Source organism: Carcharodon carcharias, chromosome 36 (genome assembly GCF_017639515.1).
Source record: "Carcharodon carcharias isolate sCarCar2 chromosome 36, sCarCar2.pri, whole genome shotgun sequence".
Classification (NCBI taxonomy): domain Eukaryota; kingdom Metazoa; phylum Chordata; class Chondrichthyes; order Lamniformes; family Lamnidae; genus Carcharodon; species Carcharodon carcharias.
Genome location: NC_054502.1, coordinates 9,498,799 through 9,510,537, shown reverse-complemented (window position 1 = coordinate 9,510,537; position 11,739 = coordinate 9,498,799). Strand labels below are relative to the sequence as shown.

At 57.0% G+C, this 11,739-nt stretch overlaps 1 protein-coding gene across 4 annotated transcripts in view; it reads right to left on the bottom strand.

Annotated features, from left to right (window-relative positions):
* Positions 1-2,075: 2,075 nt before the first annotated feature.
* The window catches only part of LOC121272929 (myocyte-specific enhancer factor 2D homolog), a 217,166-nt gene continuing 207,502 nt past the window's right edge, over positions 2,076-11,739 (bottom strand). For all 4 annotated transcript variants that reach the window (XM_041179803.1, XM_041179805.1, XM_041179806.1 and 1 more), the window contains exons 8-10: positions 8,152-8,278; positions 6,465-6,585; positions 2,076-2,429 (exon numbers count right to left, since the gene is read on the bottom strand). In XM_041179803.1, coding sequence (XP_041035737.1) covers positions 2,117-2,429; positions 6,465-6,585; positions 8,152-8,278 — 561 coding nt within the window. In that variant the 3' untranslated portion in view covers positions 2,076-2,116. The remainder of the gene's footprint in view (positions 2,430-6,464; positions 6,586-8,151; positions 8,279-11,739) is intronic.

The following is an 11,739-nucleotide window of genomic DNA, read 5'->3' as shown; positions in this document are numbered from 1 at the left end:
GAGTGGGGGACTGGGATACCTGGGGGTGGGTCAGTGGGTGTGGGGGGCTGGGGTACCTGGGGGTGGGTCAGTGGTGGGTGGAGAGGGGGGCTGGGGTACCTGGGGGTGGGTCAGTGGGTGTGGGGGGCTGGGGTACCTGGGGGTGGGTCAGTGGTGGGTGGAGAGGGGGGCTGGGGTACCTGGGGGTGGGTCAGTGGTGAGTGGAGAGTGGGGGACTGGGGTACCTGGGGGTGGGTCAGTGGGTGTGGGGGGCTGGGGTACCTGGGGGTGGGTCAGTGGTGGGTGGAGAGGGGGGCTGGGGTACCTGGGGGTGGGTCAGTGGTGAGTGGAGAGTGGGGGACTGGGGTACCTGGGGGTGGGTCAGTGGTGAGTGGAGAGTGGGGGACTGGGGTACCTGGGGGTGGGTCAGTGGGAGTGGGGGACTGGGGTACCTGGGGGTGGGTCAGTGGTGGGTGGAGAGTGGGGGACTGGGGTACCTGGGGGTGGGTCAGTGGTGGGTGGAGAGTGGGGGGCTGGGGTACCTGGGGGTGGGTCAGTGGGTCGGTGGTGGGTGGGGGACTGGGGTACCTGGGGGTGGGTCAGTGGGTCGGTGGTGGGTGGGGGAATGGGGTACCTGGGAGTGGGTCAGTGGGAGTGGGGGGCTGGGGTACCTGGGGGTGGGTCAGTGGTGGGTGGAGAGTGGGGGACTGGGGTACCTGGGGGTGGGTCAGTGGTGGGTGGAGAGTGGGGGGCTGGGGTACCTGGGGGTGGGTCAGTGGGTCGGTGGTGGGTGGGGGACTGGGGTACCTGGGGGTGGGTCAGTGGGTCGGTGGTGGGTGGGGGAATGGGGTACCTGGGAGTGGGTCAGTGGTGGGTGGAGAGTGGGGGGCTGGGGTACCTGGGGGTGGGTCAGTGGGAGTGGGGGGCTGGGGTACCTGGGGGTGGGTCAGTGGTGGGTGGAGAGTGGGGGACTGGGGTACCTGGGGGTGGGTCAGTGGTGGGTGGAGAGTGGGGGCTGGGGTACCTGGGGGTGGGTCAGTGGTGGGTGGTGAGCTGGGACCTGGGGTGGTCTGGGGGGTCGGGTGGTGGGTGGGGGCTGGGGTACCTGGGGGTGGGTCAGTGGTGGGTGGAGAGGGGGGACTGGGGTACCTGGGGGTGGGTCAGTGGGAGTGGGGGGGCTGGGGTACCTGGGGGTGGGTCAGTGGTGGGTGGAGAGGGGGACTGGGGTACCTGGGGGGTGGGTCAGTGAGAGAGTGGGGGGCTGGGGTACCTGGGGGTGGGTCCAGTGGTGGGTGGAGAGTGGGGGACTGGGGGTACCTGGGGGTGGGTCAGTGGTGGGTGGAGAGTGGGGGGCTGGGGTACCTGGGGGTGGGTCAGTGGGAGTGGGGGACTGGGGTACCTGGGGGTGGGTCAGTGGTGGGTGGAGAGTGGGGGGCTGGGGTACCTGGGGGTGGGTCAGTGGGTGTGGGGGGCTGGGGTACCTGGGGGTGGGTCAGTGGTGGGTGGAGAGTGGGGGGCTGGGGTACCTGGGGGTGGGTCAGTGGGAGTGGGGGACTGGGGTACCTGGGGGTGGGTCAGTGGTGGGTGGAGAGTGGGGGGCTGGGGTACCTGGGGGTGGGTCAGTGGTGGGTGGAGAGTGGGGGACTGGGGTACCTGGGGGTGGGTCAGTGGGAGTGGAGAGTGGGGGGCTGGGGTACCTGGGGGTGGGTCAGTGGGAGTGGAGAGTGGGGGACTGGGGTACCTGGGGGTGGGTCAGTGGGTCGGTGGTGGGTGGGGGACTGGGGTACCTGGGGGTGGGTCAGTGGTGGGTGGAGAGTGGGGGGCTGGGGTAGGAATCAGGACAGCAACACTTTGGTTGAAGACAAGAGGCATGTGAAAAGGCCTGGACGTCAGCGGTTACATTAGGGGTGAAGGACGTGGTGTTGGGTCGGGATGGATCTCGGGCTGTTCACCCTCCCTGGCATCACGGGGCAGCAGTGAAAGTTACAGCCCCTTCTCTCCCTCCTTCTCTCGGGCAAAGCCCCACCTTTCAGAGGGCAGCTGGGGGAGGGGGTTGGGGGTGCGGGGCGTGGGGGGGGCGTGGGGGGGGGTGTGGGGGGGAGAGGGGGCAGTAGCGGGGAGGGGCTAGAAAGCGCCGTTAGGTGACCCAGGTGTCCATGCGCATCCGCTTGACTGAGGGGTTCTCCACCTCCTCCCCTGCCACCCTCATGGGTCCGATGGGCACAATGTAATCCCGCGTCTCGTCTCGCTCGCTCCCCTCGAAGGAGCTGCTGTTGCTGCTCAAGCTGTCCACTGGAGACCTGCCCGTGTCCTGGGGGTGCGTCTGCTGCAGGAGGCCCGAGGGGGTGGTGCGGTCACGGGTCGGGGAGACTGGCTCCGACTTCACATGCACATCCTGGCTGCCCACCGTCAGCGTGGAGACCTGAGGTAACTGGTTCCCGGGGCCAAGGCTGTCAGGAAGCAAAGAAAGGGTTAGGTCCACATTGTGCCTTTCACAACCTCCGTCTACACTGTCCCCATCAAACACTCCCAGGACAGTAACAGCACGGGGTTAGATACAGAGTAAAGCTCCCTCTACACCGTCCCCATCAAACACTCCCAGGACAGGTACAGCACGGGGTTAGATACAGACTAAAGCTCCCTCTACACTGTCCCCATCAAACACTCCCAGGACAGTAACAGCACGGGGTTAGATACAGAGTAAAGCTCCCTCTACACCGTCCCCATCAAACACTCCCAGGACAGGTACAGCACGGGGTTAGATACAGAGTAAAGCTCCCTCTACACTGTCCCCATCAAACACTCCCAGGACAGGTACAGCAGGTGGTTAGAAACAGAGTAAAGCTTCCTCTACACTGTCCCCATCAAACACTCCCAGGACAGGTACAGCACGGGGTTAGATACAGAGTAAAGCTTCCTCTACACTGTCCCCATCAAACACTCCCAGGACAGGTACAGCACGGGGTTAGATACAGAGTAAAGCTCCCTCTACACTGTCCCCATCAAACACTCCCAGGACAGGTACAGCACAGGGTTAGATACAGAGTAAAGCTCCCTCTACACTGTCCCCATCAAACACTCCCAGGACAAGTACAGAACTGGGTTAGATACAGAGTAAAGCTCCCTCCACGCTGTCCCCATCAAACACTCCCAGGACAGGTACAGCACAGGGTTAGATACAGAGTAAACTCCCTCTACACTGTCCCCATCAAACACTCCCAGGACAGGTACAGCACGGGGTTAGATACAGAGTAAACTCCCTCTACACTGTCCCCATCAAACACTCCCAGGACAGGTACAGCACGGGGTTAGATACAGAGTAAACTCCCTCTACACTGTCCCCATCAAACACTCCCAGGACAGGTACAGCACAGGGTTAGATACAGAGTAAATCTCCCTTTACACTGTCCCCATCAAACACTCCCAGGACAGGTACAGCACAGGGTTAGATACAGAGTAAAGCTAACTCTACACTGTCCCCATCAAACACTCCCAGGACAGGTACAGCACGGGGTTAGATACAGAGTAAAGCTCCCTCTACGCTGACCCCATCAAACACTCCCAGGACAGGTACAGCACGGGGTTAGATACAGAGTAAATCTCCCTTTACACTGTCCCCATCAAACACTCCCAGGACAGGTACAGCACAGGGTTAGATACAGAGTAAATCTCCCTTTACACTGTCCCCATCAAACACTCCCAGGACAGGTACAGCACAGGGTTAGATACAGAGTAAAGCTAACTCTACACTGTCCCCATCAAACACTCCCAGGACAGGTACAGCACGGGGTTAGATACAGAGTAAAGCTCCCTCTACGCTGACCCCATCAAACACTCCCAGGACAGGTACAGCACGGGGTTAGATACAGAGTAAAGCTTCCTCTACACTGTCCCCATCAAACACTCACAGGACAGGTACAGCATGGGGTTAGATACAGAGTAAATCTCCCTTTACACTGTCCCCATCAAACACTCCCAGGACAGGTACAGCACGGGGTTAGATACAGAGTAAAGCTCCCTCTACACTGTCCCCATCAAACACTCCCAGGACACGTACAGCACAGGGTTAGATATAGAGTAAAGCTCCCTCTACATGGTCCCCATCAAACACTCCCAGGACAGGTACAGCACGGGGTTAGATACAGAGTAAAGCTCCCTCTACACTGTCCCCATCAAACACTCTCAGGACAGGTACAGCACGGGGTTAGATACAGAGTAAATCTCCCTCTACACTGTCCCCATCAAACACTCCCAGGACAGGTACAGCACGGGGTTAGATACAGAGTAAACTCCCTCTACACTGTCCCCATCAAACACTCCCAGGACAGGTACAGCACGGGGTTAGATACAGAGTAAAGCTTCCTCCACACTGTCCCCATCAAACACTCCCAGGACAGGTACAGCACAGGGTTAGATACAGAGTAAAGCTTCCTCTACACTGTGCCCATCAAACACTCCCAGGACAGGTACAGCACAGGGTTAGATACAGAGTAAACTCCCTCTACACTGTCCCCATCAAACACTCCCAGGACAGGTACAGCACAGGGTTAGATACAGAGTAAATCTCCCTCTACACTGTCCCCATCAAACACTCCCAGGACAGGTACAGCACGGGGTTAGATACAGAGTAAAGCTCCCTCCACACTGTCCCCATCAAACACTCCCAGGACAGGTACAGCACGGGGTTAGATACAGAGTAAAGCTTCCTCTACAATGTGCCCAACAAACACTCCCAGGACAGGGACAGCACAGGGTTAGATACAGAGTAAAGCTCCCTCCACACTGTCCCCATCAAACACTCCCAGGACAGGTACAGCACGGGGTGAGATACAGAGTAAACTCCCCCTACACTGTCCCCATCAAACACTCCCAGGACAGGTACAGCACGGGGTTAGATACAGAGTAAACTCCCCCTACACTGTCCCCCAACTCTCCAAACAGGGTCCCCATCAAACACTCCCAGGACAGGTACAGCACGGAGTTAGATACAGAGTAAATCTCCCTCTACACTGTCCCCATCAAACACTCCCAGGACAGGTACAGCACAGGGTTAGATACAGAGTAAACTCCCTCTACACTGTCCCCATCAAACACTCCCAGGACAGGTACAGCACGGGGTTAGATACAGAGTAAAGCTCCCTCTACACTGTCCCCATCAAACACTCCCAGGACAGGTACAGCACGGGGTTAGATACAGAGTAAAGCTCTCTCTACACTGTCCCCATCAAACACTCCCAGGACAGGTACAGCACGGGGTTAGATACAGAGTAAAGCTCCCTCTACACTGACCCCATCAAACACTCCCAGGACAGGTACAGCACGGGGTTAGATACAGAGTAAAGCTCCCTCTACACTGTCCCCATTAAACACTCCCAGGACAGGTACAGCACGGGGTTAAATACAGAGTAAAGCTCCCTCTACACTGTCCCCATCAAACACTCCCAGGACAGGTGCAGCATGGGGTTAGATACAGAGTAAAGCTTCCTCTACACTGTCCGCATCAAACACTCCCAGGACAGGTACAGCACAGGGTTAGATACAGAGTAAACTCCCTCTACACCGTCCCCATCAAACACTCCCAGGACAGGTACAGCACAGGGTTAGATACAGAGTAAACTCCCTCTACACTGTCCCCATCAAACACTCCCAGGACAGGTACAGCACAGGGTTAGATACAGAGTAAACTCCCTCTACACTGTCCCCATCAAACACTCCCAGGGCAGGTACAGCACGGGGTTAGATACAGAGTAAACTCCCTCTACACTGTCCCCATCAAACACTCCCAGGACAGGTACAGCACGGGGTTAGATACAGAGTAAACTCCCTCTACACTGTCCCCATCAAACACTCCCAGGACAGGTACAGCACGGGGTTAGATACAGAGTAAAGCTCCCTCTACACTGTCCCCATCAAACACTCCCAGGGAGGTACAGCACGGAGTTAGATACAGAGTAAAGCTCCCTCTACACTGTCCCCATCAAACACTCCCAGGACAGGTACAGCACGGGGTTAGATACAGAGTAAAGCTCCCTCTACACTGTCCCCATCAAACAGTCCCAGATCAGGTACAGCACGGGGTTAGATACAGAGTAAACTCCCTCTACACTGTCCCCATCGAACACTCCCAGGACAGGTACAGCACGGGGTTAGATACAGAGTAAAGCTCCCTCTACACTGTCCCCATCAAACACTCCCAGGACAGGTACAGGCCTCTACACTGTCCCCATCAAACACTCCCAGGACAGGTACAGCACGGGGTTAGATACAGAGTAAGGATCCCTCTACACTGTCCCCATCAAACACTCCCAGGACAGGTACAGCACGGGGTTAGATACAGAGTAAAGCTCCCTCTACACTGTCCCCATTAAGCAGCGTTGTGGCCAGTTCCCTATTAGTGTCAGTGTGCCCAGTGATGCCAGTCTCTTCCCCAACCCCCACTTCCACTCAGCACCAACACCCCCAGTCTGCATGAATCCTGTACTCACAAGAGGTTGCTAAGTGTCGCTGGTGCCAACTGCTGCCAAGTCGTTACGTTGCCTAGCGACAGCCCTCCAGGTGAATTAAACGATTGCAGAGCAGATAGATCGGCACTGGTGAGCTGATAGTCTGAAAGAGGAACCCACAGCGAACGGAGTGAACACATTTTAAAGCAGCTGCTGCTGCCAGGGGCATCGTGACAAGATACAGGTGCATCCATGGCAACCGTTGCTTCTTCTGAGAATGCCCAGGTGGCAACAGCCAGCAACTGCATTTGTATAGCACCCTTCACGCAGCAAAAAACCTCACAGGAGCGAAAATCAGACAAAAATTTGACCCCGAGCCCCAGAGGGAGATGTTAGCACAGGTGACCAGGGGATCAGCCACATGTTCATCGCATCACTAAGGTCAGAGGTCCAGAGAATGGCCTTTATATCTCAAGGACCAGAACACCAGGGGAGGTAGAAGTCATACTCCGGCTGCAGAAACTCCTGGTTAAGAGTTTCCGCACCCTGAGTTACTGTGAACACTTTCGACAAGATACACGGGGCTCGGAGAGAGTGTCGTTTTACCGGAATGATACCCAAACTCACCGGGAGAGATGACACACAAGCTGGGGTTAAATTCCCCGCAATTTGAAAGGTTATTGGGGTGGGGGGGGGGGTGGTGGGGGCCTGTTTATTCTTTCAAGGGATGTGGGTGTCGCCGGGCAAGGCCCAGCATTTTGCTGCCCGTCCCTAATTGCCCCCTTGAACTGAGTGGCCTCGCTCGGCCATTTCGGAGGGGCAGTTAAGACTCAACCACATGGCTGTGGGTCTGGAGTCACATGTAGGACCAGACCGGGTGAGGGCAGCAGATTTCCCTTCCCTAAAGGGGCATTAATGAACCAGATGGGTTTTTGACGACAATCCATGATGGTTGCCTTGATTCCCATCACTGAGACTCGCTTTTCAATTCCAGATTTTATTAATTGAATTTGAAGTCCACCGGTTGCCGTGGTGGGATTTGAACCCACGTCCCCCAGAGCATTAGCCTGGGAGTCTGGGTTACTAGCCTAGTGACATTACCCACTATACCACCATCTCCCACATAAAGATATCAGGGGAACCCGTTAGGGTAGATCCTGCTGGTTTTGCGGGGGGTGGGGTTGAGGAATGAGGGCAGAGACTAAACTTGGGAACCAGACCTTTCAGGAATGAAGTTAGGAAACATTCCGACACACAAAGGTTAGTAGAGATTTGGCATCCCCTTCCGTCAGTAGCAATCGATGCACCGACCATCGTTCATTTTAAATCTGAGATCGATATATTTTTGCTGAGCAAAGGTATTAAGGGATATGGGGTGAAGGTGGGTAGGTGGGAGTTAGGTTTCAGCTCAGGCATGATCTCATTGAATAGCGGTGGAATAGGCTCGAGGGGCTGAATGGCCTCCTCCTGTCCCCATCTGCTTATGCTTCTTTGAAGAGGTCGGTTTTAAGGAGGGGAGAGCGAGGCAGAGAGCTTTATGGAGGTTTGAGGCTCACGTCTGTGAATCTCGGATCAGGCAGGACTGGGCTTGGCGTGTGCGCTGACGAGCTGGTTCAACAAAGACTTTAACAGCAGGGGAATCAATGCTTCCCGGTCCTTAGGCACGCCTGCGGGATACCGGGATACAAGCCCACGTGACCCCGACAGTTACTGACCCCCGCACACTCACCTGTGTTGTACGCCGTGTGCATGGCGGAGTACTGCAGCCCCTGCGGCAGCAAGCTGGGCGTGGCGACCGAGACCACGGGGGTGGTCAGCGACTGCGTGGCCTGGGAGCTGGTCAGCTCCTGGGTGCTCTGCAAGCCAAAGAGACGAAAAACAACCGTCAAAACGAAACAATCGCCCCGCGCGCCCCCAGCAAAGAAACCGACAACCCAAAAGGCCGGGTAGGGGGGTGGGGGAGGGGGTAGAATCGGACCAAGGTGACGGCATTAAGGGCCGGGGGTCTGGGGGGACCTGGTGGGTTGGCGCACAGCTTGGAGCACATCGCAGGCGCTGGCAGACATTGAGGTGTGGGGTGGGATTCTCCGACCACACAAGGCTGTCCTGAGGTCAGAATTAGAAACCAAATCGAAAAGCAAGGGCGCTGGTGTTAAGCTTCTAATCACAGAATTCGAATGGCACAGGAGGAGGCCATTCAGCCCATCGTGTCAGCACCGCCTCTCCGCCTCAGCATTATGACCTAGCGCCATAGCCCCGTCTGCCTTTTCCCCGTACCCCCTGCACACCGTTTCTATTCAAATAATCACCTAACGCCCTCTCGGATGCCTCGATTGAACCTGCCTCCACCACACTTCCAGGCAGTGCATTCCAGACCCGAACCACTCGCTGTGCGAAGAAGTTATTTCTCACCTCACAATTGCTTCTTTTGCAAATCACTTTAAACCTGTGCCCTCTCGTTCTCGATCCTTTTACGAGCGGGAACAGCTTCTCCCTTATCTACTCTGTCCAGCCCCCTCGTGGATTTTGAGCATCTCTTGTCAAATCTCCTCTCAGCTGCCTTCTCTCCAAGGAGAACAGTCCGAGCCTCTCCCAATCTAACCTCACAGCCGAAGTGTCTCATCCCTGGAAACCATTCTCATAAACCTCTCCTGCACTCTCTCCAATGTGCTCACATCCTTCCTATAGGGCGGCGCGCCACACTGAACAATGGTCAGACCACACTTGAAGCTGCTGAACAAACCTCGGAGTCTATTATGAGGAAGTTACAGAGGCATTGGGAGAAAGTGAAACAAAAGGTTTGACCAGAGCGGCTGCGGAACACAGAGGTTATATCGAGCAGTTAAGATTGAACAGGCCCAGGGCTCTTTTCTCTAGAAAAGAGAAGGCTGAGGGGGTGACCTGGTTGAGGTCTTTAAATTTATGAAAGGGGCTCAGTAGGGTCGACGTAGAGATGTTTCCACTTGTGGGAAGGTGGGGGAAGGGTGGGGAGGGAGGCCAGAACTAGGGGGGCCATCGACATGAGACGGTCACTAATAAACCCGATGGGGAATTCAGGAAAAACATCTTTACCCAGGGAGTGGGGAGAATGTGGGACTCGCTCCCGCGGGGAGCGGGGAGAATGTGGGACTCGCTCCCGCGGGGAGCGGGGAGAATGTGGGACTCGCTCCCGCGGGGAGTGGGGAGAATGTGGGACTCGCTCCCGCGGGGAGTGGGGAGAATGTGGGACTCGCTCCCGCGGGGAGTGGGGAGAATGTGGGACTCGCTCCCGCGGGGAGTGGGGAGAATGTGGGACTCGCTCCCGCGGGGAGTGGGGAGAATGTGGGACTCGCTCCCGCGGGGAGTGGGGAGAATGTGGGACTCGCTCCCGCGGGGAGTGGGGAGAATGTGGGACTCGCTCCCGCGGGGAGTGGGGAGAATGTGGGACTCGCTCCCGCGGGGAGTGGGGAGAATGTGGGACTCGCCCCCGCGGGGAGTGGGGAGAATGTGGGACTTGCTCCCACGGGGAGTGGGGAGAATGTGGGACTCGCTCCCACGGGGAGTGGTCGAGGTGAATCACAGAGATGGATTGAAGTGGGGGAAGCTGGATAAACACATGAGGGAGAAAGGAATAGAAGGATATGATGATGGGGGGAGAAGAGGGGGTGGGAGAAGGCTCGTGTGGAGTGGAAAAACCAGCACGAGGCAGAAGGGTTGAATGGCCTGTTTCTGTGCCGTGATTTCTTAGTACTTTGTAGTATACGTTACATGCCTGAGGGCTAGTATGGAGGGAGCGCTGCACCATCCCAGGGTCAGTGCTGAGGGAGTGCAGCACTGTCGGAGGGAGAGGACTGAGGGAGTGCCGCACTGTCGGAGGGTCAGTACTGAGGGAGTGCCGCACTGTCGGAGGGTCAGTACTGAGGGAGTGCTGCACTGTCGGAGGGTCAGTACTGAGGGAGTGCCGCACTGTCGGAGGGTCAGTACTGAGGGAGTGCCGCACTGTCGGAGGGTCAGTACTGAGGGAGTGCCGCACTGTCGGAGGGTCAGTACTGAGGGTGCGCCGCACTGTCGGAGGGTCAGTAGTGAGGGAGTGCCGCAGTGTCGGAGGGTCAGTGCTGAGGGAGTGCCGCACTGTCGGAGGGTCAGTGCTGAGGGAGTGCCGCACTGTCGGAGGGTCAGTACTGAGGGAGTGCCGCACTGTCGGAGGGTCAGTACTGAGGGAGTGCTGCACTGTTGGAGGGTCAGTACTGAGGGAGTGCCGCACTGTCAGACAGTCAGTACTGAGGGAGTGCCGCACTGTCAGACAGTCAGTACTGAGGGAGTGCCGCACTGTCAGACAGTCAGTACTGAGGGAGTGCCGCACTGTCAGACAGTCAGTACTGAGGGAGTGCCGCACTGTCAGACAGTCAGTACTGAGGGAGTGCCGCACTGTCAGACAGTCAGTACTGAGGGAGTGCCGCACTGTCAGACAGTCAGTACTGAGGGAGTGCCGCACTGTCAGACAGTCAGTACTGAGGGAGTGCCGCACTGTCGGAGATGCCCTCTTTCGGCTGACACTAAACTGAGGTCTCAGGGAAATTCCTTCCTGACGTCCTTGGCGAAGTGAAGCAGTGCCTGGAGATGGGCTGTGGAGTTCTTCCTGGAGCCCTGGATGGACTGTATCCTCCCCTCAACGATCAGCACCAGGATCAAGTTTAACCGGGACATCCTCGTCATTGCAGGGAGGGCTGTGAAATTTCTCTATGTCACGGACAGGGGGTTGTTAAACGTGATGTGACTTACAGACTGTTTTCACACGTCAGTGAGGGTGACTGAGCTCGAAGTGTTAAGCTGCCACCTGCTGGCTGAATGTTTATTGCAGCATTGTTCCTTCAGCTGAGAGTGTGTTAAAGGGGACACTCCGAATGGATTTGGAGCGTGCGAGAGGAGGTGACTCTTGCCCGTTATCTGTAGCCTTCCAGCTTTTCAGGAGGCTTGCACGCACAGACTGGACTCCAGCGTCTTGCACGGGTGGCAGCGCTCTCTCTCTCTCTCTCTCTCTCTCTCTCGCTCATCGGAGCCAGAAGGTTGTGGGATCGAGTCCCGCTCCAGAGAGCTGAGCCCCCCTAATCCAGGCCTAAAAGGCCCAGCGTCGTTGCTGAGACAGTGCTGCACTGTCAGAGGCGCAACTTGAACGAGGAGGCGTTAACCCGAGGGCCCCGTCTGCCCTCTCGGGCGGGTGTAAAAGATCACACGGCCGCTATTGGAAGCGGAGCGGGGGTGGTGGGGGTAGCTCCCCACCCGCCCCGGCCAACGTCAATATTTATCAATAAATATCGCCAAATAACTAGATTGCCTG